Source organism: Salmo salar, chromosome 11, assembly GCF_965601325.2.
Source record: "Salmo salar chromosome 11, fSalSal1, whole genome shotgun sequence".
In the NCBI taxonomy this organism is placed as follows: domain Eukaryota; kingdom Metazoa; phylum Chordata; class Actinopteri; order Salmoniformes; family Salmonidae; genus Salmo; species Salmo salar.
The window spans coordinates 42,912,501-42,939,737 of record NC_138301.1 but is presented as its reverse complement, the minus strand read 5'-3'; the positions used below and the strand labels follow the sequence as shown (position 1 = coordinate 42,939,737).

The following is a 27,237-nucleotide window of genomic DNA, read 5'->3' as shown; positions in this document are numbered from 1 at the left end:
TCTCTCTCTCTTCCGGTCTCCCTCGTTCTCTCTCCTCTATCTCTCTCTCTCCCTGTCTCCCTCGTTCTCTCTCCTCTATCTCTCTCTCTCCCTGTCTCCCTCGTTCTCTCTCCTCTATCTCTCTCTCTCTCTCCCTGTCTCCCTCGTTCTCTCTCCTCTCTCTCTCCCTGTCTCCCTCGTTCTCTCTCCTCTCTCTCTCCCTGTCTCCCTTGTTCTCTCTCCTCTCTCTCCGTCTCCCTTGTTCTCTCTCCTCTCTCTCTCCCTATCTCCCTTGTTCTCTCTCCTCTCTCTCTCCCTGTCTCCCTTGTTCTCTCTCCTCTCTCTCTCCCGGTCTCCCTCGTTCTCTTTATCTCTCTCCCTGTCTCCCTTGTTCTCTCTCCTCTCTCTCTCTCTCTCTCTCCCCTGCCTCCCTTGTTCTCTCTCCTCTATCTTTCTCTCTCCCCGTCTCCCTCGTTCTCTCTCCTCTATATCTCCATCTCCCTCGTTCTCTCTCCTCTATCTCTCTCCCTGTCTCCCTCGTTCTCTCTCCTCTATCTCTCTCTCTCCGTCTTCCTCGTTCTCTCACCGTCTCCCTCTCTCCCAGTCTCCCTCGTTCTCTCTCCTCTATCTCTCTCTCCCTGTCTCCCTCGTTCTCTCTCTCCGTCTCCCTTGTTCTCTCTCCTCTATCTCTCTCCCTGTCTCCCTTGTTCTCTCTCCTCTCTCTCTCTCTCTCCCTGTCTCCCTCGTTCTCTCTCTCCGTCTCCCTTGTTCTCTCTCCTCTATCTCTCTCCCTGTCTCCCTCGTTCTCTCTCCTCTATCTCTCTCTCTCCCTGTCTCCCTCGTTCTCTCTCCTCTATCTCTCTCTCTCTCCCTGTCTCCCTCGTTCTCTCTCCTCTATCTCTCTCTCTCCGTCTCCTTCGTTCTCTCTCCTCTATATCTCCGTCTCCCTCGTTCTCTCTCCTCTATCTCTCTCCCTGTCTCCCTCGTTCTCTCTCCTCTATCTCTCTCTCCCTGTCTCCCTCGTTCTCTCTCTCCGTCTCCCTTGTTCTCTCTCCTCTATCTCTCTCCCTGTCTCCCTCGTTCTCTCTCCTCTATCTCTCTCTCTCCCCGTCTCCCTCGTTCTCTCTCCTCTATCTCTCTCTCTCCGTCTCCTTCGTTCTCTCTCCTCTATCTCTCTCTCCCTGTCTCCCTCGTTCTCTCTCCTCTCTCTCTCCGTCTCCTTCATTCTCTCTCCTCTATCTCTCTCTCCCCGTCTCCCTCGTTCTCTCTCCTCTATCTCTCTCTCCCCGTCTCCCTCGTTCTCTCTCCTCTATATCTCCGTCTCCCTCGTTCTCTCTCCTCTATCTCTCTCTCCCTGTCTCCCTCGTTCTCTCTCCTCTATCTCTCTCTCTCCGTCTTCCTCGTTCTCTCCCCGTCTCCCTCTCTCCCTGTCTCCCTCGTTCTCTCTCCTCTATCTCTCTCTCCCTGTCTCCCTCGTTCTCTCTCTCCGTCTCCCTTGTTCTCTCTCCTCTATCTCTCTCCCCGTCTCCCTCGTTCTCTCTCCTCTATCTCTCTCTCTCCGTCTCCTTCGTTCTCTCTCCTCTATCTCTCTCTCCCTGTCTCCCTCGTTCTCTCTCCTCTATCTCTCTCTCTCCGTCTTCCTCGTTCTCTCCCCGTCTCCCTCTCTCCCTGTCTCCCTCGTTCTCTCTCCTCTATCTCTCTCTCCCTGTCTCCCTCGTTCTCTCTCTCCTTCTCCCTTGTTCTCTCTCCTCTATCTCTCTCCCCGTCTCCCTCGTTCTCTCTCCTCTATCTCTCTCTCTCCCCGTCTCCTTCGTTCTCTCTCCTCTATCTCTCTCCCCGTCTCCCTCGTTCTCTCTCCTCTATATCTCCGTCTCCCTCGTTCTCTCTCCTCTATCTCTCTCCCTGTCTCCCTCATTCTCTCTCCTCTATCTCTCTCTCTCCGTCTTCCTCGTTCTCTCCCCGTCTCCCTCTCTCCCTGTCTCCCTCGTTCTCTCTCCTCTATCTCTCTCTCCCTGTCTCCCTCGTTCTCTCTCTCCGTCTCCCTTGTTCTCTCTCCTCTATCTCTCTCCCCGTCTCCCTCGTTCTCTCTCCTCTATCTATCTCTCTCCCCGTCTCCCTCGTTCTCTCTCCTCTATCTCTCTCTCTCCGTCTCCTTCGTTCTCTCTCTATCTCTCTCTCCCTGTCTCCCTCGTTCTCTCTCCTCTATCTCTCTCTCTCCGTCTTCCTCGTTCTCTCCCCGTCTCCCTCTCTCCCTGTCTCCCTCGTTCTCTCTCCCTGTCTCCCTCGTTCTCTCTCCTCTATCTCTCTCTCCCTGTCTCCCTCATTCTCTCTCTCCGTCTCCCTTGTTCTCTCTCCTCTATCTCTCTCCCCGTCTCCCTCGTTCTCTCTCCTCTATTTCTCTCTCTCCCCGTCTCCTTCGTTCTCTCTCCTCTATCTCTCTCCCCGTCTCCCTCGTTCTCTCTCCTCTATCTCTCTCTCTCCCCGTCTCCTTCGTTCTCTCTCCTCTATCTCTCTCTCTCCGTCTCCCTTGTTCTCTCTCCTCTATCTCTCTCCCTGTCTCCCTCGTTCTCTCTCCTCTATCTCTCTCTCTCCCCGTCTCCTTCGTTCTCTCTCCTCTATCTCTCTCCCCGTCTCCCTCGTTCTCTCTCCTCTATATCGCCGTCTCCCTCGTTCTCTCTATTCTCTCTCTCTCTCCCCGTCTCCCTCGTTCTCTATTTTTCTGTCTCCCTCGTCCTCTCTCCTCTATCTTTCTCTCTCATACTCTCTCTCTCCCGCTCTCTCTCTTTCTCTCTAACAAAAGTAAATTAACCCTCAGTTTGAACTGAGAGAAAAAGAGAGCGAGAGAGAGTGTGTTGTGTTGAGTCAGTCAATGGGTTCATTAGAAGGCCTGTGTGCTTGCTGCCTGCCTGGCTGGCTGTTGGCCTTGCCAACTTATTGTCTCTGTCTCTTTTTGGCCGCAGGTGAACACGAGGCCCAATGACTGTTCCCCCGCCGCCGTTGGCTCTATGCCCAACAATAGGTGAGGAGTCTGGAGGGTTAAGGCCCAACTGCCTGGGGGTGGATGGAGGAGGGATGGATGGATGGGGGAGTGTATGTAAATGCCGGTGGGTGGATGGATGGATAAATATGGGTGAATTTCTGGATGGGTGGGTGGATGGATAGATGAGTGGGTTGGTGGATGGATATATGATTGTGCTTCTCAGATATAGAGTGTATTTGAATATCTTGGTATCTATGTACAGTACCAGTCAAAAGTTTGGACACAACTATTCATTCAAAGGTTTTCTTTACTTGTACTATTTTCTACATTGTAGAATAATAGTGAAGATATCAACACTATGAAATAACACATATGGAATTATTTGTTAAACAAATCAAAATATATTTTAGATTCTTCAAAGTAGCCACCCTTTGCCTTAATGACGGCTTTGCACATTCTTGGCATTCTCTCAACCAGCTCCATGAGGTAGTCACCTGGAATGCATCTCAATTAACAGGTGTGCCTTGTTAAGTTCATTTGTGGAATTTCTTTCAGGAATTTCTTTCAGTTGTGTTGTGACAAGGTAGGGGTGGTATACAGAAGGTAGCCCTATTTTGTAAAAGACCAAGTACATATTATGGCAAAAACAGCTCAAATAAGCAAAGAGAAATGACAGTCCATCATTACTTTAAGGCATGAAGGTCAGTCAATCTGGAAAATTTCAAGAACTTTGAAAGTTTCTTCAATTGCAATCACAAAAACTATCAAGCGCTATGATGAAACTGGCTCTGGTGAGGACCGCCACAGGAAAGGAAGACCCAGAGTTAACTCTGCTGCAGAGGATAAGTTCATTAGTTACCAGTCTCAGAAATTTCAGCCCAAATCAATGCTTCACAGAGTTCAAGTAACAGACACATCTCAACATCAACTGTTCAGAGGAGACTGCGTGAATCAGGCCTTCATGGTCGAATTGCTGCAAAGAAACAACTACTAAAGGATGCCAATAAGAAGAAGAGACTTGCTTGGGCCAAGAAACACGAGCAATGGACATTAGACCGGTGGAAATCTGTCCTTTGGTCTGACGAGTCCAAATTTGAGATTTTTGTTTCCAACAGCCGTGTCTTTGTGAGATGCAGAGTAGGTGAACGGATGATCTCTGCATGTGTGGTTCCCCCGTGAAGCATGGAGGAGGAGGTGTGATGGTGTGGGTGTTCTTTTGCTGGTGGCACTGTCAGTGATAGAATTTAAGGCACACTTAACCAGCATGGCTACCACAGCATTCTGCAGCGATTCGCCATCCCATCTGGTTTGCGCTTAGTGTGCGCTTAGACTATCATTTGTTTTTCAACAGGACAATGACCCAACACACCTCCAGGCTGTGTAAGGGCTATTTGACCAAGAAGGATAGTTTTGGAGTGCTGCATCAGATGACCTGGCCTCCACAATCACCCGACCTCAACCCAATTGAGATGGTTTGGGATGAGTTGGACTGCAGAGTGAAAGAAAAGCAGCCAACAAGTGCTCAGCATATGTGGGAACTCCTTCAAGAATGTTGGAAAAGCATTCCAGGTGAAGCTGGCTGAGAGAATGCCAAGAGTGTGCAAAGCTGTCGTAAAGGCAAAGGGTGGCTATGAAGAATCTAAAATTAATTTCAACCCTTTATTTTGGTTACTACATGATTCCATGTGTTATTTCATAGTGTTGATGTCTTCACTATTGTTCTACAATGTAGAAAATAGTAAAAATAAAGAAAAACCTTTGAATGAGTAGGTGTGTCCAGACTTTTGACTGGTACTGCAAACTACATTACACCTTTGCTCTATAGCCTGTGTCTTTTGACTGAATCCAGATGTTGTCATTATTCAGTTCCAGTCTAAAGAAGTCATCCGCAGAGCTAAAGAAGATTTTGACGAATGGACAGGTATTGTATTTCTCCCCCATCTGAACTAATACACACGTGTTCCCACTAGGCGCTGTCCTCAGGGTCTAGGCCTGCACCCTGTTAGATCCTGTTGGAGAAGACACATGTCCTGTTAGTGTCTGGTCCTGTTATAGAAGACACATCATGTCCCTGTTAGTGTCTGGTCCTGTTATAGAAGACACATCATGTCCCTGTTAGTGTCTGGTCCTGTTGGAGAAGACACATCATGTCCCTGTTAGTGTCTGGTCCTGTTATAGAAGACACATCATGTCCCTGTTAGTGTCTGGTCCTGTTATAGAAGACACATCATGTCCCTGTTAGTGTCTGGTCCTGTTATAGAAGACACATCATGTCCCTGTTAGTGTCTGGTCCTGTTATAGAAGACACATCATGTCCCTGTTAGTGTCTGGTCCTGTTGGAGAAGACACATCATGTCCCTGTTAGTGTCTGGTCCTGTTATAGAAGACACATCATGTCCCTGTTAGTGTCTGGTCCTGTTATAGAAGACACATCATGTCCCTGTTAGTGTCTGGTCCTGTTATAGAAGACACATCATGTCCCTGTTAGTGTCTGGTCCTGTTATAGAAGACACATCATGTCCCTGTTAGTGTCTGGTCCTGTTATAGAAGACACATCATGTCCCTGTTAGTGTCTGGTCCTGTTATAGAAGACACATCATGTCCCTGTTAGTGTCTGGTCCTGTTATAGAAGACACATCATGTCCCTGTTAGTGTCTGGTCCTGTTATAGAAGACACATCATGTCCCTGTTAGTGTCTGGTCCTGTTATAGAAGACACATCATGTCCCTGTTAGTGTCTGGTCCTGTTGGAGAAGACACGTCATGTCCCTGCTACTGAGTGGCTGGTCATTGATTTCCTCTGAAAGCTGCTGCTCACTTCCTGTTTCACCGCCAGCCCCGGGTGAGATCTTTATCCTGACCGACTGGATAGATATTCATTGTCTTAGCTGTGCGCTGTTGCCTAAGACACACACACGTAAGGCCAGGCAAAGTGTGTCAAGCAGACAATTAAGCCCAGCCACTTCCCCTGATGTCCCCTGTAACACATTGGTTTAATGGAGCCATACCCCCTCTCTCTGTCTGTCTGTCTGTCTGTCTGTCTGTCTGTCTGTCTGTCTGTCTGTCTGTCTGTCTGTCTGTCTGTCTGTCTGTCTGTCTGTCTGTCTGTCTCTCTCTGTCTCTCTCTGTCTGTCTCTGTCTGTCTCTCTCTGTCTCTCTCTGTCTGTCTCTCTCTCTCTCTCTCTCTGTCTCTCTCTGTCTGTCTCTCTCTGTCTCTGTCTGTCTCTCTCTGTCTCTCTCTGTCTGTCTCTCTCTCTCTCTCTCTCTGTCTCTCTCTGTCTCTCTCTGTCTGTCTGTCTCTCTCTCTGTCTCTCTCTCTCTATGTCTGTCTCTCTGTCTCTCTCTCTCTCTCTCTCTCTCTCTCTCTCACTTTGTCTCTCTCTTTGTCTGTCTCTCTCTCTCTATCTTTCTCTCTGTCTCTTTGTCTCTGTCTGTCTGTCTCTCTCTCTCTCACTTTGTCTCTCTGTCTGTCGCTCTCTCTATCTTTCTCTCTGTCTCTGTCTCTTTGTCTCTCTGTCTGTCTGTCTCTCTCTCTCTCTCTGTCTCTCTCTGTCTCTCTCTGTCTGTCTGTCTCTCTCTCTGTCTCTCTCTCTCTATGTCTGTCTCTCTGTCTCTCTCTCTCTCTCTCTCTCTCTCTCTCTCTCACTTTGTCTCTCTCTTTGTCTGTCTCTCTCTCTCTATCTTTCTCTCTGTCTCTTTGTCTCTGTCTGTCTGTCTCTCTCTCTCTCACTTTGTCTCTCTGTCTGTCGCTCTCTCTATCTTTCTCTCTGTCTCTGTCTCTTTGTCTCTCTCTCTGTGTGTCTCTCTCTCTCTTTGTCTCTATCTTTCTCTCTGTCTCTCTGTCTGTCTCTGTCTCTCTCTCTCTCTCTATCTTTCTCTCTGTCTCTCTGTCTCTCTGTCTCTTTGTCTCTCTGTCTGTCTCTGTCTCTCTGTCTCTCTCTCTCTCTCTCTCTCTCTCTCTCTCTCTCTCTCTCTCTCTCTCTCGCTCTCTCTGACACCTGACAAGTATCCCCCCCCATGTAACCCAATCAATGGGTCTTGTTTGGTGGAGGTGGTGCTGGGTCATTTTTAACCCCCAGTGTAGTCCCATTCGCCCCTTTCCCCCTGGCCAAAATGAACCTTGACAGCAGGCCATTGACTTGATATCATGCTGGTCTCAGCAGCACAAACAAGCATCTGCCCACACAATCAGGCTATTGACAAGCCTGCTAGCCAGGACCAGCCCCTACCCCATCCACCCAAACAGATGCATCTATCTAATACAGGTTATGAGATATAAATATTTATCTGATAGCTGTCATGGGGTTTAAATGGGAAGGGTGTTGGAGAGTGGGGGGTTGTTGTAGGTATTGATGAAGTGACAAGCGTCATGCCTGCCGAAGACATGTCTTTATTAGACTATAGACTTTATAAAAAAGGCTTGAACTGAGCCTGTATACTCACTCACAACAGAGCTCTGTTAAACTGGGATGTCTCGGGGTTGTTGTCAGAGTGTTTTGTCCTGAAGGAGAGCAGAATTTGTATAAGGTTTCTAAATAAAAAGCTGATGGAAACTGACAATTTTTTAGACAGGCTGTATTTGTCATGGACCATTTTTCCATCCAACCATTTTATGCGTATGAATTACCAGGCTCTTAATAAAAACACTCACGACAGGTGTGATGGAAAAAGCTAATTGTCTGTAAGCTTTCAGAAATGTCCACAAAACTAAATGCGTTGGACAAGAGTGGATCATTTCTGTGGGTGAAATAGATTCTGCTTCATATTTTGGTGGAGATGCTATTATGTTCCAGTATTACTAGAACAACATCATGTTGTCCTCCCGCTACCACGTGGAAAAGCAGGAAGTGTTTATTTGACTACAGGTGAAATAAGTTATGATGAACTTCTCAAGGTGGTGAATGTGCGGTGATGAGCTTGATGCTAATTTCCAGGAAATAGGCCTATCCAGGATATTCATTTCCAGGAAATAGGCCTATCCAGGATATTCATTTATAGTAAATAGGCCTATCCAGGATATTCATTTCCAGGAAATAGGCCTATCCGGGATATTCATTTCCAGGAAATAGGCCTATCCAGGATATTCATTCCCAGGAAATAGGCCTATCCAGGATATTCATTCCCAGGAAATAGGCCTATCCAGGATATTCATTTCCAGGAAATAGGCCTATCCGGGATATTCATTTCCAGGAAATAGGCCTGTCTGGGATATTCATTTCCAGGAAATAGGCCTGTCTGGGATATTCATTTCCAGGAAATAGGCCTATCCGGGATATTCATTTCTAGGAAATAGGCCTATCTGGGATATTCATTTCCAGGAAATAGGCCTATCTGGGATATTCATTTCCAGGAAATAGGCCTATCTGGGATATTCAGGATATTATTTGTAGGCTATTCTGGTGACATCATGGTGCATGGCTGCCATTTGAGAAATAAAAATTATCTTTAATCTTATCATGAAGCTTATCCACTTTATCTGCCAAGAGAGCATGTGCCAAGACCAGATCAGTTTATCTGCCAAGAGAGCATGTGCCAAGACCAGATCACTTTATCTGCCAAGAGAGCATGTGCCAAGACCAGATCAGTTTATCTGCCAAGAGAGCATGTGTCAAGACAAAATCAGTTTATCTGCCAAGAGAGCATGTGCCAAGACCAGATCACTTTATCTGCCAAGAGAGCATGTGCCAAGACCAGATCACTTTATCTGCCAAGAGAGCATGTGCCAAGACCAGATCGGACAAGTTTGCTATTTATCTAAAAACTTTTGTAGCAGAACCATCGGTAGAGTTTAAAATGCGATGGAAGCACATTGAACTTCTATGTGTTTTATTTGAATATGTTATGTCACATTGCTTTTTATCAGCACTACGTCATTACACAAAGGTTTTTATTCCCAACAAGTCAGTTTGATGGAAACACCTCTGTCAGTGAAATTACTTTTTGTGTGAATATTAGAATAGTGGCTGGATGGACACCTGTCTGTGAGTTTTATTCCGAGCAGTATACTCTATTTTGGCTAGTAAATGCAGTGTGTGTGTGTGTGTGTGTGTGTGTGTGTGTGTGTGTGTGTGTGTGTGTGTGTGTGTGTGTGTGTGTGTGTGTGTGTGTGTGTGTGTGTGTGTGTGTGTGTGTGTGTGTGTGTGTGTGTGTGTGTGTGTGAATTGTAACACACCCTCCCCTCCTCCCATCAGTCTGACAGGAGGAAACTTTCCCCCAGCCTCCCCTCCATGTCACACGGGGCCATGTTATATTACCCCGTTCTGACACCTTCTATCAACACAGGACTGGAACGACGACAGCAAACAAATCATCATTAAACTCTCCATCACTCCTCCCCCACCCGCCCCCCTACACGCCATTGTCCTTTTAGAAATTGGACAGCAAATGTTGTATTGATCTCGCTCTCTCTTTCCCTCGCTCTCTCTTTCCCTCTACATCTCCCTCTCTCTCTCTCTCTCTCTCTCTCTCTGAACTTGGGATGACCTGAACGCAGGTCTCCTTGTTTATGGCCTCCCGTAACATTCCTCTCTCCCCCTCTCCCTCTCTCTCTCTCTCCCTCCCTTTCTAAATCTCCATTGACTCTTCTATCTTCTATCCTATTTGTATTGATCTCTGTTTGTGTCTCTATAGATCAATGGCCAAGACATACAATACCAGGAGCAGCTTGGCCATGGAAACGGAGGGACCGTGTACAAGTAGGTGCCTGTCTCTACTTTACTGTGGGCCTTCGTGCCGTCACTGGTAGGTATAACAATAAGAATGGTGTTGAGAGAAGAGCCGTGGTTGGAGTATGGGCTTCTCAGTGAAGGGTAGAAGATGCATCTCAGCTCTCTGAACCTGGCCCTTTAACTGCTGCCTGTTCATTCCAACAACATAATATGAGTTACCACTTGAGTTCATTAAAGTGTACACTCACCCCCTCACATATACAATCCATGTTACAATCCAGACTTTTACAACTACAAACTTTCTCTTTCTTTTTCTCTCTCTCCACCCTATTTCCCTGTTCTCCTTTTCTCACCATATCTCTCGATCTCTCTCTCTCTGTTTCTCTGTTTCTCTATTTCTGTCTGTCCGTCTGTCCGTCTGTCTGTCTGTCTGTCTGTCTTGATCTCTCTCTGTCTGTTAATCTCTTGTGTCCCTCTGAAATCCATCAGGCTGGTTAGTGTCTGGGGCGCGAGTGGCGATTCAATTTATTTATGTATTCTTTTTACGATGTGAAGGTTGCCAAATGTATGTGGTATTGATCTGGTATGAGAGTGATTGTCCCACTGGACCATACAGCATGTTACCTGGAGAGAAGACTCTCCTCCCAAATCACCTGACTGATGTGTTGTCCACACACACACACACACACACACACACACACACACACACACACACACACACACACACACACACACACACACACACACACACACACACACAGTAGGGGCATTTGGTTCGTCACACTCAAATCCCCCCCCCCCTTATAACTCTCCTTTTCTCTGCCCTCCTCTCCTCCTTCTCTTCTCTGTCCTCCTCTTCTCTGTCCTCCTCTCCTCCTTCTCTTCTCTGTCCTCCTCTCCTCCTCTTCTCTGCCCTCCTCTCCTCCTTCTCTTCTCTGCCCTCCTCTCCTCCTTCTCTTCTCTGTCCTCCTCTCCTCCTCTTCTCTGCCCTCCTCTCCTCCTTCTCTTCTCTGTCCTCCTCTCCTCCTTCTCTTCTCTGTCCTCCTCTTCTCTGTCCTCCTCTTCTCTGTCCTCCTCTCCTCCTTCTGTCATCCTCTCCTCCTTCTCTGTCCTTCTTTTCTCTGTCCTCTCCTCTTTCTCTTCTCTGCCCTCCTCTCCTCCTCCTCTTCTCTGCCCTCCTCTCCTCCTTCTCTTCTCTGTCCTCCTCTCCTCCTTCTCTTCTCTGTCCTCCTCTTCTCTGTCCTCCTCTCCTCCTTCTCTTCTCTGTCCTCCTCTTCTCTGTCCTCCTCTTCTCCTTCTGTCATCCTCTCCTCCTCTCCTCCTTCTCTTCTCTGTCCTCCTCTCCTTCTCTTCTCTGCCCTCCTCTCCTCCTTCTCTTCTCTGTCCTCTTCTCCTCCCTTCATCTCCTCCTTCTCTTGTCTGTCATCCTCTCCTCCTTCTCTTCTCTGTCATCCTTTCCTCCTTCTCTTCTCTGTCCTCCTCCTCCTCCCTTAATCTCCTCCTTCTCTTGTCTGTCCTCCTCTCCTCCTTCTCTTCTCTGTCCTCCTCCTCCTCCCTTCATCTCCTCCTTCTTTTCTCTGTCATCCTTTCCTCCTTCTCTTCTCTGTCCTCCTCCTCCTCCCTTAATCTCCTCCTTCTTTTCTCTGTCATCCTTTCCTCCTTCTCTTCTCTGTCCTCCTCCTCCTCCCTTAATCTCCTCCTTCTCTTGTCTGTCCTCCTCTCCTCCTTCTCTTCTCTGTCCTCCTCCTCCTCCCTTCATTTCCTCCTTCTTTTCTCTGTCATCCTTTCCTCCTTCTCTTCTCTGTCCTCCTCCTCCTCCCTTAATCTCCTCCTTCTTTTCTCTGTCATCCTTTCCTCCTTCTCTTCTCTGTCCTCCTCCTCCCTTCATCTCCTGTTATTGAACTGTTTTATTGAGATAGTGGTATTGATCACTTCTCTAACCTTGACTTGACGGAGAGAGAGGCTGTGGTTCTGTCGTCTCTGTCAGAGCTCGTCGTAAATTTCTTCCAGAGCAAATCCTGTTTATTTCTTTAACAGGCTTGTTCAGGCTTTTTTTCTATCGTTTTTTTCTTTACGTTTCTTTTACCGTTTTATTGTGGTGAGGTTGTTTCATTAACGGCCTATCTCTTATAGTTGAGGGAGAAAGCGACTGGCTATTCGCTCGGCTTGGGAAATTGTTCCGCTGGGCTGAGGAAAGCCAATATTGCAAACCTCCGACAACTTCTCAGTCAATTGAGCTCAGCAGAAAATCCATCCGGTTCTGCGGCAGATTGTTTTTCTGCTCGGGAGAAAAACTGCTGATGTCATTTTTTTCTCCGCCTGTCCAATTGTTCATGTTAGTTTTGGTATTGTTATGTTTCTTTTCTGTTAGTATTTTTGTCAACATGCAAACAAGGCAGCACCTCAAAGATTGTACTCGGGCTGTACATTTCACCTGACTGTTTACATGGATGGAGTTGGTTCCTATCAGGCTGTACATTTCACCTGACTGTTTACATGGATGGAGTTGGTTCCTATCAGGCTGTACATTTCACCTGACTGTTTACATGGATGGAGTTGGTTCTTATCAGGCTGTACATTTCACCTGACTGTTTACATGGATGGAGTTGGTTCCTATCAGGCTGTATATTTCACCTGACTGTTTACATGGATGGAGTTGGTTCTTATCAGGCTGTATATTTCACCTGACTGTTTACATGGATGGAGTTGGTTCCTATCAGGCTGTACATTTCACCTGACTGTTTACATAGATGGAGTTGGTTCTTATCAGGCTGTACATTTCACCTGACTGTTTACATGGATGGAGTTGGTTCTTATCAGGCTGTACATTTCACCTGACTGTTTACATGGATGGAGTTGGTTCTTATCAGGCTGTACATTTCACCTGACTGTTTACATAGATGGAGTTGGTTCCTATCAGGCTGTACATTTCACCTGACTGTTTACATGGATGGAGTTGGTTCTTATCAGGCTGTACATTTCACCTGACTGTTTACATGGATGGAGTTGGTTCTTATCAGGCTGTACATTTCACCTGACTGTTTACATGGATGGAGTTGGTTCTTATCAGGCTGTATATTTCACCTGACTGTTTACATAGATGGAGTTGGTTCTTATCAGGCTGTACATTTCACCTGACTGTTTACATGGATGGAGTTGGTTCTTATCAGGCTGTACATTTCACCTGACTGTTTACATGGATGGAGTTGGTTCCTATCAGGCTGTATATTTCACCTGACTGTTTACATGGATGGAGTTGGTTCCTATCAGGCTGTATATTTCACCTGACTGTTTACATGGATGGAGTTGGTTCCTATCAGGCTGTATATTTCACCTGACTGTTTACATGGATGGAGTTGGTTCCTATCAGGCTGTATATTTCACCTGACTGTTTACATGGATGGAGTTGGTTCCTATCAGGCTGTATATTTCACCTGACTGTTTACATGGATGGAGTTGGTTCTTATCAGGCTGTACATTTCACCTGACTGTTTACATAGATGGAGTTGGTTCTTATCAGGCTGTATATTTCACCTGACTGTTTACATGGATGGAGTTGGTTCTTATCAGGCTGTATATTTCACCTGACTGTTTACATAGATGGAGTTGGTTCTTATCAGGCTGTACATTTCACCTGACTGTTTACATGGATGGAGTTGGTTCTTATCAGGCTGTACATTTCACCTGACTGTTTACATGGATGGAGTTGGTTCCTATCAGGCTGTATATTTCACCTGACTGTTTACATGGATGGAGTTGGTTCCTATCAGGCTGTATATTTCACCTGACTGTTTACATGGATGGAGTTGGTTCCTATCAGGCTGTATATTTCACCTGACTGTTTACATGGATGGAGTTGGTTCCTATCAGGCTGTACATTTCACCTGACTGTTTACATAGATGGAGTTGGTTCTTATCAGGCTGTACATTTCACCTGACTGTTTACATAGATGGAGTTGGTTCCTATCAGGCTGTATATTTCTAATATATGCAGTGGCCTTACACCAAACAGTGATGTACGGTAGTTTAGCCACAGATTAACCTGGTCAAAGGCTGACAAATCCTCAGCAACAATTAGACGTTGTCCGCCAACTTTAATCCACATTGTGCAATGATTACCTCGAACACTAGACTACATTCTACACCTGACCTCAAGGGTATTACTTGGCATCTAAATCACTTGATTGGCTGAAGTACAGTAGGCTTAGTTCCTGACTTGTCTAGTTGTTGTTCAGGATCCTGTTGTCCTCCTGCTGTTTCTTGAAAGACAAGGACAATGTGGCTGAGCTTATCCAATCAGCTGCTTAATGAGGTTCAGTGTGGAGATCAGAGGAAGTCCAGGTGGAGCTTGGGGAGTGGATGGCGAGCCTATAGGAATCACTCTGGCATCTCTCTCTGCCCTCTGGTGTCATTGTCACATTATCACCACTGACCAAGACACACACACACGTACAGGCTTGGTGTCTGTCCTCTACTCACAGGGTTAGGGTTTAGTAACCTGTCTGTCTGTCAGTCAGACATTGTGTTTTGGTGCACGACCAGACTTACTGACTGCTACAGATGAAGGATCTTAATTTGAGCCAAGTTTGCTACAGCAGGAAAATAATCCAACAGCAAATATTCATTATTATGTGGATTATAATGTATCAACATTTTTCTAGGGGTTGATAAATTTTTTCATAAAGGAAAAAATCAAGTCTGAAATTTCGAAGTGGAAATTACAAACTTCAGAAGCCTTTTTAAACCTCAAAATACACTACAAGTTTTAAATATGCTGCACTGCAGGAAAGTTCTCCTGCAACAGGCTGATCAAATGAAGATCCTACATCTGTAGAGGCTTAGGTTTCATTGTCTTGTCTGTCATTGTGTTTGTTTTCTTCCATTCACACTGTTTCTGTTGATCCTGCATCTCCTCTGGTCTGTGTCTGTCTGTCCATCTGTCTGTCTGTTCTGCATGTGAATCCCAGACCACTGCTTGTGCCTTCAGATGTTAATGTGTTGTACACAGCAGATGGAGAGAGAGCCCAGTTGTTCCTGGTCCCAGGCTGGGGACAGCAAGGGGACCCAGCGTTTGAGGATATCTGTACGAACACAGGGCGCTGCCCTAAGGGGAAAATAGGGCCTGTAATATCTGTATTGTTGTGTCCTATGTCACCTCTACCCTAAACACTTTTGGTTAATGTAAAACACAAACCACTTTGACCGTCAAACATGCATAGAGGATTTTTCCCCACGGAGTAAGGCACCTGGAGTATTACTGTAAATTGCTTTCTTTAAAAATAATTTGGTGGGCTTCTCTGTTGGGCTTTGTGTTTTGTACTGCTGCTATTATATGTCAGAGTATGAAGTGTTGCTAACCCAATGACATACATATTATATATACACACACACACACACGCGCGCGCATACACACACACACACACGCGCGCATACACACACACACACACACGCGCGCGCATACACACACACACACACACACACACACACACACACACACACACACACACATACTTATACATACTTACTGCCTCCAAGACTGTGGGGAGCAGGCTAAATTGGCCACCGAATCATCCCCAGCTTTCAATTGGCTCATTCATCCCCCCTTCTTCTCCCCTGTAACTATTCCTCAGGTCATTGCTGTAAATGAGAATTTACCTGCTAAAATAAGGGTAAATAAATAAAACGCCCCAGCCAGTCTCCTCATTTGAAAGTAAATGTTGTAATGTGAACATGGTCTCCTCTGAAGAAGGTCATTATCTCTCCTCCGTCTCCCTATTGGCCTGGTTTATATTACGCTTATCTAGTGTGAATAGCTCCACTTAAGGCTCTCCACCTTTAACCCTTAACCCTGTTTATGACCCACGGACATTTATACTCAATTGGATGTTGCTGACACCTTGGCTATCCTCTGTGTCTCTGACCCGGTGATCCATCAATGTTGTCCCTTGTTTTTTTATGACTTCCTACTCTCCCTCTCTGAGGTCCAGCCTGTCCTACCAGGTTATAAATAACTAGTGTGGGGACAGGTGGCCATTCTGTGCCTGATGGACCTGCGCAATTAGAACAAGCACATTTACATGCAGTTACATCCACTTAGACACCGGCGTGGCCTCTCCCAAAGTCCCCCAGCCTTGTTGTTTTCTTATTGATCTCCCATTTGATATTAGACGTGGGGAGCAGGAACATTTCTGCCTGTTAATGTGTTAGTTGGTTACTATACCTTAAGCTGCAGGCCATAAAGTAGGGTTGAAATGCCTGGTCTGTTTAGCACCTGACCACGTCAAGGTTTATTTAAGCTCCTTTTTTTTACCTCTGTTTTCTCTCCTTTCCCTCCATCACCTCTGTCTCTGCTTTTCCTTCCCTCCGTCACCTCTGTCTCTGCTTTTCCTTCCCTCCATCACCTCTGTCTCTGCTTTTCCTTCCCTCCATCACCTCTGTCTCTGCTTTTCCTTCCCTCCGTCACCTCTGTCTCTGCTGTTCCTTCCCTCCATCACCTCTGTCTCTGCTTTTCCTTCCCTCCGTCACCTCTGTCTCTGCTTTTCCTTCCCTCCATCACCTCTGTCTCTGCTTTTCCTTCCCTCCATCACCTCTGTCTCTGCTTTTCCTTCCCTCCATCACCTCTGTCTCTGCTTTTCCTTCCCTCCATCACCTCTGTCTCTGCTTTTCCTTCCCTCCATCACCTCTGTCTCTGCTTTTCCTTCCCTCCATCACCTCTGTCTCTGCTTTTCCTTCCCTCCGTCACCTCTGTCTCTGCTGTTCCTTCCCTCCGTCACCTCTGTCTCTGCTTTTCCTTCCCTCCGTCACCTCTGTCTCTACTTTTCCTTCCCTCCGTCACCTCTGTCTCTGCTTTTCCTTCCCTCCGTCACCTCTGTCTCTACTTTTCCTTCCCTCCGTCACCTCTGTCTCTGCTTTTCCTTCCCTCCGTCACCTCTGTCTCTGCTTTTCCTTCCCTCCGTCACCTCTGTCTCTGCTTTTCCTTCCCTCCGTCACCTCTGTCTCTGCTTTTCCTTCCTTCCCTCCGTCACCTCTGTCCCTGCTTTTCCTTCCCTCCATCACCTCTGTCTCTACTTTTCCTTCCCTCCATCACCTCTGTCTCTGCTTTTCCTTCCTTCCCTCCATCACCTCTGTCTCTGCTTTTCCTTCCCTCCGTCACCTCTGTCTCTGCTTTTCCTTCCCTCCATCACCTGTCTCTACTTTTCCTTCCCTCCGTCACCTCTGTCTCTGCTTTTCCTTCCCTCCGTCACCTCTGTCTCTACTTTTCCTTCCCTCCATCACCTCTGTCTCTACTTTTCCTTCCCTCCATCACCTCTGTCTCTGCTTTTCCTTCCCTCCGTCACCTCTGTCTCTGCTTTTCCTTCCCTCCATCACCTCTGTCTCTGCTTTTCCTTCCCTCCATCACCTCTGTCTCTGCTTTTCCTTCCCTCCATCACCTCTGTCTCTGCTTTTCCTTCCCTCCGTCACCTCTGTCTCTGCTTTTCCTTCCTTCCCTCCATCACCTGTCTCTACTTTTCCTTCCCTCCGTCACCTCTGTCTCTGCTTTTCCTTCCCTCCATCACCTCTGTCTCTGCTTTTCCTTCCCTCCGTCACCTCTGTCTCTACTTTTCCTTCCCTCCATCACCTCTGTCTCTACTTTTCCTTCCCTCCATCACCTCTGTCTCTGCTTTTCCTTCCCTCCGTCACCTCTGTCTCTGCTTTTCCTTCCTTCCCTCCATCACCTCTGTCTCTGCTTTTCCTTCCCTCCATCACCTCTGTCTCTGCTTTTCCTTCCCTCCATCACCTCTGTCTCTGCTTTTAGTGGTCTCAGGTGACTGGGAAACTGACACCACTGATAACCATGGGGATATAACCTCTGTTTATATTCATAGTTGAGGGTCTGTGTAATGTCTCATCTTTGTGACTTTGTAGTGGTGTGGTCGTACCGGCTAGCCTCTTCATCTGCAGAGCGATGTACTCTTAACTTAGGTAGGTCAGTCTCTGTTTGGCAGTCGCTGTGGTCGTTCTGGTCGGGCCGTCTCAGGTGAGAGTGTCTGGCTGGAAGAGAGGTCGCCTTGCCTGCCACCCCTGTGGCACTGTAAACCAACCGCTCCAGCCCTGACCGCCCGCTCGGGGGCCACTTTAGAGAGCCAGCCAGGCCCATGAATACTGCATGGTGGAGCTTTTATTACACCAGGGGCTGGAGTGTAAATAAGATCCAGGCAATGGGGCACGTTTACTGGGGTCAGGACGGGGGGGAAGAGGGGGTGGGGACGGGCGGCTGGGTAACCTTGCTCCCAGGTCCTCTAGTCACCAGGCCTGTCACTGTAACTCACCGGTGGAGGGTTGGCCCTGAGGGGCATCAAGGACAGTGGATCTACTGGGCCCACCACATTACAGGCTGCATGGAGGATAGAGACTGGAGTTCGACTACTCACTCACTCTAACAGTGAGGTTGTACTGTCGTCGTGTCATCACTCTGTTGGGGAGTAGAGGAAGGCATTCTGGGGAACATTAGGCTACTAAAATGCTTAGTATAAGTGACACACTCATCCTGAGGGGACTGTTAGATTTAAATGTGATCTTGTATCTTCACAACAGCTGTTGTTATGGTTCACCTGCTTGTCCCCTAGTTTCCCGGTTCATTAGTGACAGAATGGTGCAGACGTGACAAAAGAGAGGTTATCCTCCAAGCAGTTACTAATCACGACAAGGCACAAAGTTGTGTCATCGTAAAGGAACATCTTCCTGAGTGAGTCAGCAGGTTTTTTCTGTGAACCTGAACATGTTCAGCATGATAAAATAATGATTACTTGCTCTGTTCGTTTGCTACACACAGAATCAGTCCAATCAGTATTTAACATCTCTGGCTCTCCGCTCCGGTCTCAATTAACTTCTTCCTCTTGTCTTAATTAAGAACCAGTTGTCGTGCTTAATTGATATTGATTGTAGCTTAAAGGAGGAGTAAGACATCAAAACTAAAAGGTGAAAGTACACCTCAAATACACCGAGGCCTTTTCCAGACCTAAAGGAGTGTTCACCTGAAAACAGTCAGGGATGGAAAAAGTGTTAGCCGTTCCTACGAAGGACCTGTGCTTGATGCATTATAATGTCTTCATGCATTTAAGGCTCAGCTCTAATTAGGACCCAGTACTTGACATGAATGCTTATAGTAAACCTTATGATACGAAGTTGTTACATATAAAGCTAAAACCAAGTTAAAAATTCCATTGTCAATAAATATCTAAATAGAAACAGTGTGTTGGTACGTCCAGCGCTGAGCGCCCGGCATACGAGGGATAGACTAATGTTTGTCCTGACTGGAGGGTAGTTATCAGACGACCCAGACGAGACACTAAGAGGTGTCATTAATTAAAGGGCCAGTTTAGAGGTGTAACACGATGCTCCTATCTACCACACATTAATCACACACCCTGGTCTGAGCACATACACGCCGGCCTACCCTGTTGACAGGTGAAACCACGGGAGGTATCCAGTATACCTGGCTGTCGTAAACAAACTGGTGACGTACGCCCTCCCTGTGCCCCTCACCGCCGGCAGCTGTTCCACGGGGACAAGAGGATTGGATGTTGAGACATTGGCGCTTTTGGTAAACCGACCCTCTTGCCCGGTAACTAAACCCGATGGTGGGCATTAAGGAGTTTCATAATTAAATCATTAAGGTCGGCTAGGCCAGCCGGCGCTCCTTGGCTGTTTGGTTTACCTGCCACCTGAAACCTGTCTGGAGAACTGTGACGATACAGGACTGACTGGCCTCAATGGCCATGTGTCATGAAGGCTATTGTTTTGACCTCTGACCTTTTCATGATGGAAATACTGTTAGACTAAGAGACATGTTGTCATGCTCATTTGGATTCTACGGTTTCCTTTATGACAACACCCCTTTCTTCATGTTATAACTCACCAACTAGGAAAATTGTGGATGGCTGATTTGAATAAGCATGTTTAGTCTGGACCTCTCTACTGAATGTCCATTCTGAATGTAGTGATGTTCACCCAAATCCTTTTCCACTCAACATATTTTCATTCACATGATGACTTTAAAGGCCCGGATGAATGAACAGTAACAGGGGTTGTTTCAATGTGTGAAATAGTTTAGTAGGGACTTTTCTGAAGCGCTGGCGTACTCTTTGTTGAGCTATGTTAATGTTTCCTCTCTTTCTCTCCCACAGAGCGTACCATCTTCTCGGCAACAGAGTGTTGGCGGTGAAGGTGAGATCAACAGATGTACTGCTGTAACCTTTTCCTGGTCACCTCTCCTTTTACCAAATCACGTTCAACTACACTAGTCTTCTTCTGTATCTCTACCTCTGTCCTTTTCCCCTCCCTCTTTCATTTTCTATGCTTCTCAACCTCTGTGATCCCCCCCCTCTCATTGGTTCATTCATCCACTTTGTTCTCATGCTCTGTAATTCTACCAGTAATCTAATCTATTGGAGTGGAATGGAAGGTAGATGTAATGGGTACCTCCTTGACCCTCGTTACATGTAGCTACTCCCTTCTCTCTCTAACCTGTAATCAATGATGTTTACATGTAGCTACTCCCTTCTCTCTCTATCCTGTAATCAATGATGTTTACATGTAGCTACTCCCTTCTCTCTCTATCCTGTAATCAATGATGTTTACATGTAGCTACTCCCTTCTCTCTCTAACCTGTAATCAATGATGTTTACATGTAGCTACTCCCTTCTCTCTCTATCCTGTAATCAATGATGTTTACATGTAGCTACTCCCTTCTCTCTCTAACCTGTAATCAATGATGTTTACATGTAGCTACTCCCTTCTCTCTCTAACCTGTAATCAATGATGTTTACATGTAGCTACTCCCTTCTCTCTCTAACCTGTAATCAATGATGTTTACATGTAGCTACTCCCTTCTCTCTCTAACCTGTAATCAATGATGTTTACATGTAGCTACTCCCTTCTCTCTCTAACCTGTAATCAATGATGTTTACATGTAGCTACTCCCTTCTCTCTCTATCCTGTAATCAATGATGTTTACATGTAGCTACTCCCTTCTCTCTCTAACCTGTAATCAATGATGTTTACATGTAGCTACTCCCTTCTCTCTCTAACCTGTAATCAATGATGTTTACATGTAGCTACTCCCTTCTCTCTCTATCCTGTAATCAATGATGTTTACATGTAGCTACTCCCTTCTCTCTCTAACCTGTAATCAATGATGTTTACATGTAGCTACTCCCTTCTCTCTCTAACCTGTAATCAATGATGTTTACATGTAGCTACTCCCTTCTCTCTCTAACCTGTAATCAATGATGTTTACATGTAGCTACTCCCTTCTCTCTCTATCCTGTAATCAATGATGTTTACATGTAGCTACTCCCTTCTCTCTCTAACCTGTAATCAATGATGTTTACATGTAGCTACTCCCTTCTCTCTCTATCCTGTAATCAATGATGTTTACATGTAGCTACTCCCTTCTCTCTCTAACCTGTAATCAATGATGTTTACATGTAGCTACTCCCTTCTCTCTCTAACTTGTAATCAATGATGTTTACATGTAGCTACTCCCTTCTCTCTCTAACCTGTAATCAATGATGTTTACATGTAGCTACTCCCTTCTCTCTCTAACCTGTAATCAATGATGTTTACATGTAGCTACTCCCTTCTCTCTCTATCCTGTAATCAATGATGTTTACATGTAGCTACTCCCTTCTCTCTCTAACCTGTAATCAATGATGTTTACATGTAGCTACTCCCTTCTCTCTCTATCCTGTAATCAATGATGTTTACATGTAGCTACTCCCTTCTCTCTCTATCCTGTAATCAATGATGTTTACATGTAGCTACTCCCTTCTCTCTCTATCCTGTAATCAATGATGTTTACATGTAGCTACTCCCTTCTCTCTCTAACCTGTAATCAATGATGTTTACATGTAGCTACTCCCTTCTCTCTCTATCCTGTAATCAATGATGTTTACATGTAGCTACTCCCTTCTCTCTCTATCCTGTAATCAATGATGTTTACATGTAGCTACTCCCTTCTCTCTCTATCCTGTAATCAATGATAAGCTGCAAGTTTAGCTAATCTTTGCTAATGCTAGTGTGCCACTGTTGTAGCTATTAGCTAAGCTCAGTGCGGCCAGATCAGAATTCACACCCCTGGTAGTGCCCATTTACCGTATGGTATCCACACTATCCAGATAGGTTGGCATGAAAGAATCATGAGTTTCTCTACAAGGTTTCTAGGTCATTTGTTACCACCAGTGCAGGATTATTTTCACCCATAGTTCCATTATAATAATAATGTACATTGCTTTAAATGTTTCTGTGTGTGTTTTTGAAGTGCTTTAGCGGTGTGTGCGTGCTTGCATATTAACCAGTGCACTGGTTACACTGGTATCTCATTTGGGCTGTGCTTGTGACTTTACAGGTCATTCCTCTGGACATCACAGTGGAGCTACAGAAACAGATCATGTCTGAGTTGGAGATCCTCTACAAGGTCAGCTTCTATTCTCTAGAGCCCCAAACTGGTCAAATCTTTCCCCCATATGGCCCAAATCATGTAGTCAAATCTCTCCCTCAACTGTCCCAAATCTTGTAGTCAAACCTCTCCCCCAACTGGCCCAAACCATGTAGTCAAATCTCTCCCCCAACTGGCCCAAACCATGTAGTCAAACCTCTCCCCAACTGGCCCAAATCATGTAGTCAAATCTCTCCCCCAACTTGCCCAAACCATGTAGTCAAACCTCTCCCCCAACTGGCCCAAATCATGTAGTCAAATCTCTCCCTCAACTGGCCCAAACCATGCAGTCAAATCTCTCCCTCAACTGGCCCAAACCATGCAGTCAAATCTCTCCCTCAACTGGCCCAAACCATGTAGTCAAACCTCTCCCTCAACTGTCCCAAATCATGTAGTCAGATCTCTCCCCCAGCTGAAGCCTCTCTTATCAGACCTGCCAGACCTGTTTAGTCTACTCTGTTACTTTAGACTAGTTCATGGAGCACCTTTTATCTGAGTGGATCTCCTCTCCTCCTGTGTGGCAAGCCAGGGATTGTCGATATACGCACGCACGAGGCAGGAACACGTGATTGCTGATAAGCCCTCTCAATAATTTACCCCAGACCTCTCCTTTTCTTCTGAGGTAGACTGTGAAATGGGCTAACTAAACAGTTCAACAATAAATACTGCAACATGCATCAATGTTAATTAATGAGTGGATGAACTGTGTTAATTGTCTTTTTGTTTTGCAGTGTGATTCCTCCTACATTATAACCTTCTACAGTGCCTTCTTTGTAGAGAACAGGATCTCCATATGCACAGAGTATATGGACGGTGAGTGTTGAGGCTTGGGTTAGTGTTGAGGCTTGGGTTAGTGTTGAGCCTGGGGTTAGTGTTGAGGCTGGGGTTAGTGTTGAGGCTGGGGTGAGTGTTGAGGCTGGGGTGAGTGTTGAGGCTGGGGTGAGTGTTGAGGCTGGGGTGAGTGTTGAGGCTGGGGTGAGTGTTGAGGCTGGGGTTAGTGTTGAGGCTGGGGTTAGCGTTAGCGTTGAGGCTGGGGTTAGCGCTAGCGCTGAGGCTGGGGTTAGCGCCGAGGCCGGGGTTAGGGCTAGCGCCGAGGCCGGGGTTAGGGCTAGCACCGGGGTTAGCGCCGAGGCCGGTGTTAGGGTTAGCGCCGGGGCCGGTGTTAGGGTTAGCGCCGGGGCCGGTGTTAGGGTTAGCGCCGGGGCCGGTGTTAGGGTTAGCGCCGGGGTTAGCGTTAGGGCTGGGGTTAGGGTTAGCGCCGGGGCTGGTGTTAGTGGTGAGGCTGTGGCTATCTGAGGCCTTTACTCCACTCCCATCCAGAGCTCTATGAAAGCTGGAATGTCAAACCTCTTACCACCCTGTATCCATTTACACTTCTACTTAGAGGAAGACTGTCATCTTCAGTGGCTGGGGGCTAGCATGCATCTTTGCTAAAAGCTACAAGGGTGGGAGTGTGTGTGTGTGAATTTAACACAGTGATTTCTCAGTTATAACACATTATCTCCCTCGATGGACGACCTGTCAGCATGCGTCCATCAACACTCAACGGTGTGTGTGCGTGTGTGTGCAGGTGGCTCTCTGGACGTATACAGGAAGATCCCAGAACATGTGTTGGGTAGGATCTCTGTGGCGGTGAGTGAACAGCCTTTCAGCTCTCAAACCAACTGACCACAGCTATTTAAAATGAGACACTCATTTTCTAGAACTGACCACAGCTATTTAAAATGAGACTCTCATATTCTAGAACTGACCACAGCTATTTAAAATGAGACTCTCATATTCTAGAACTGACCACAGCTATTTAAAATGACTCTCATATTCTAGAACTGACCACAGCTATTTAAAATGAGACTCTCATATTCTAGAACTGACCACAGCTATTTAAAATGAGACTCATTCTGTAAAGCATCACCTAGGAAGACAATGGATCAGGTAGCTTTGTATGGGAATTACAGGTTTGACAAATCGGCTACAATTCATCATTCTACCCAATTCAGTAAATAATAACTCATTAATAACTTTGAGACTTTTGCGGGTAAAGTTTACCCATTTTGGCAAGTGTGGCCAACAGGTGTGAATCTCCCAAGTAGCCTTCATCAGTGAGAAAGGGATGAAATGGACAGTCTCTCTCTCTCTCTCTCTCTCTCTCTCTCTCTCTCTCTCTCTCTCTCTCTCCTCTCTCTCTCTCTCTCTCTCTCACACACACACTCAAGCATCACAGCACAGAGGAGCGTTTGATTCAGGCTAACGTGGGCGTTTCCACCTCTATTAGCCCCTCTCCCTCTGATTCAGCCTGTAATCAAACATTGACAGCTATTTAGTCAGCGTTAATTCTAATTCACAGCTCTCCTCCCTCTCTTCCCCCTCTCACTGTCAGAGCTGTTAATTATCGCTGGGGAAAGCACCCGGGAGGGCGAGATGGATGCTGCGTACGCACACCAGTTGTTTTGGCACCAGAGTCACAGTCCAATCAGATCTTTTGATTCTGTCTGAATTGAGAAGTAGATTTGGCACGTTGTTTTGTGGTCGAATCTTCTTTCTCAATAATAAACCAAAATATGTGAATCCTTAAAGTCTTTGCTGCTCGCTGTAGTCATATAAAAGCAAATGGTTTTAATATCAAGAACGTAAAGATGCAAAGTAGCTATGCAACTCTGTGGCTCTGGACTAGTAAGCATGTTGTGTACAGTCCATGATCAATGAGCAGATACATGGCCTTCACACAGTATTCACACCCCTTGACTTATTCTACATGTTGTTGTGTTCCAGCCTGATTTCAACATGGATTACATAGAGTTTTTTTTACACTGGCCTACACACAATACCCCTCATGTCAGTGGAATTATGATTTTACACATTTTCTACATATTAAAGCTGAAATGTCTTGAGTCAATAAGTATTCAACCCCTTTGTTATGACAAGCCTAAATAAGTTCAGGAGTAAAATGTTGCTTAACAAGTCACATAATAAGTTGCATGGACTCACTCTGTGTGCAATAATAGTATTTAACATTAATTTTGAATTAATACATTACATTACATTACATTTAAGTCATTTAGCAGACGCTCTTATCCAGAGCGACTTAAAAATGGTGCATTCACCTTATGATATCCAGTGGAACAACCACTTTACAATAGTGCATCTAAATCTTTTAAGGGGGGGGGGGTTAGAAGGATTACTTTATCCTATCCTAGGTATTCCTTAAAGAGGTGGGGTTTCAGGTGTCTCCGGAAGGTGGTGATTGACTCCGCTGTCCTGGCGTCGTGAGGGAGCTTGTTCCACCATTGGGGTGCCAGAGCAGCGAACAGTTTTGACTGGGCTGAGCGGGAACTGTGCTTCCTCAGAGGTAGGGGGGCCAGCAGGCCAGTGGTGGATGAACGCAGTGCCCTTGTTTGGGTGTAGGGCCTGATCAGAGCCTGAAGGTATGGAGGTGCCGTTCCCTTCACAGCTCCGTAGGCAATCACCATGGTCTTGTAGCGGATGCGAGCTTCAACTGGAAGCCAGTGGAGAGAGCGGAGGAGCGGGGTGACGTGAGAGAACTTGGGAAGGTTGAACACCAGACGGGCTGCGGCGTTCTGGATGAGTTGTAGGGGTATACCTCATCTCTGTACCCCACACATACAATTATCTGTAAGGTCCCTCAGTCGAGCAGTGAATTTCAAACACAGATTCAACCACGAAGACCAGGGAGGTTTTCCAATTCCTCACAAAGAAGGGCACCTATTGGTAGATGGGTAAAAAAAAAAGCAGACATTGAATATCCCTTTGAACGTGGTGAAGTTAGTAATACTCTTTGGAGGGTGTATCAACACACCCAGTCACTACAAAGATACAGGCGTCATTCCTAACTCAGTTGCCGAAGAGGAAGGAAACCATTCAGGGATTTCACCATGAGGCCAATGATGACATTAAAACAGTTTCAGATTTTAATGGCTGTGTTAGGAGAAAACTGAGGATGGATCAACAACATTGTAGTTACTCCACAATAATAACCTAATTGACAGTGAAAAGAAGGAAACCTGTACAGAATAAAAATATTCCGAACATGCATCCTGTTTGCAACAAGGCAATAAAGTAATTCACTTTTTGACCTCAATACAATGTGTTATATTTGGGGCAAATCCAATACAACACCTTACTGAGTAACACTCTCCATATTTTCAAGCATAGTGGTGGCTGCATCATGTTATGGGTATGCTTGTAATCCTTAATTAAGGATTGGGGAGTTTTTCAGGATAAAAGAAAAAACAGAATGGCGCCAAGCACAGGCAAAATCCTAGAGGAAAACCTGGTTCAGTCTGCTTTCCACCAGACACTGGGAGATTAATTCACCTTTCAGCAGGACAATAAACTAAAATACAAGGCCAAATCTACACTGGAGTTGCTTACAAAAAAGACAGTGAATGTTCCTGAGTGGCCGAGTTACAGTTTTGACTTAAATCTACTTGAAAATCTATGGTAAGACCTTAAAATGGTTGTCTAACAATGATCAAAAAACTATTTGACAGAGCTTGAAGAACTTTGAAAATAATAATGGGCAAGTGTTGTACAATCCAGGTGTGGAAAGCTCTTAGAGACTTACACAGAAAGACTCACAGGCAAAAGTGCTTCTACAAAGTATTGACTCTGTGGTGTGAATATTTAAGTAAATTAGATATTTCTGAATTAGATTTTCAATAAATTTGCTAAAGTTTCTAAAAACATTTTTTCTCTTTGACATTATAGGGTATTTTGTGTTGATGGGTGAGAGAAAAAATATATATTTAATGAATTTTGAATTCAGGCTGTAACAACAACATGTGGAATAAGTCAAGGCCAAGGGGTGTGAATACTTTCTGAAGGACCTGTATATAAATGGTTTACCAAATGAGTTAGCCCACCAGTTTCTGAAAGCAGTGGTTCTGGGTATTGTTGAATTCTGAACTCCATATCTCCTATCTGTCTTCAGGTAGTGAAAGGCCTAACCTATCTATGGAGCCTGAAGATTCTTCACAGAGGTCAGTGATGTGAAAGGTAGTAGATTCTACACAGAGGTCAGTGATGTGGAAGGTAGTAGATTCTACACAGAGGTCAGTGATGTGGAAGGTAGTAGATTCTACAGAGGTCAATGATGTAGATTCTACACAGAGGTCA

The 27,237-nt window shown here is 45.8% G+C and overlaps 1 protein-coding gene across 1 annotated transcript in view; it reads left to right on the top strand.

The window, feature by feature from the left end:
• Positions 1–27,237, top strand: part of LOC106593578 (dual specificity mitogen-activated protein kinase kinase 5) — a 105,060-nt gene that overhangs the window by 21,533 nt on the left and 56,290 nt on the right. The window contains exons 6-13 of the mRNA XM_045689584.2: positions 2,940–2,998; positions 4,826–4,880; positions 9,589–9,653; positions 19,793–19,832; positions 22,015–22,083; positions 22,836–22,917; positions 23,675–23,736; positions 27,053–27,101. Coding sequence (XP_045545540.1) covers positions 2,940–2,998; positions 4,826–4,880; positions 9,589–9,653; positions 19,793–19,832; positions 22,015–22,083; positions 22,836–22,917; positions 23,675–23,736; positions 27,053–27,101 — 481 coding nt within the window. The remainder of the gene's footprint in view (positions 1–2,939; positions 2,999–4,825; positions 4,881–9,588; positions 9,654–19,792; positions 19,833–22,014; positions 22,084–22,835; positions 22,918–23,674; positions 23,737–27,052; positions 27,102–27,237) is intronic.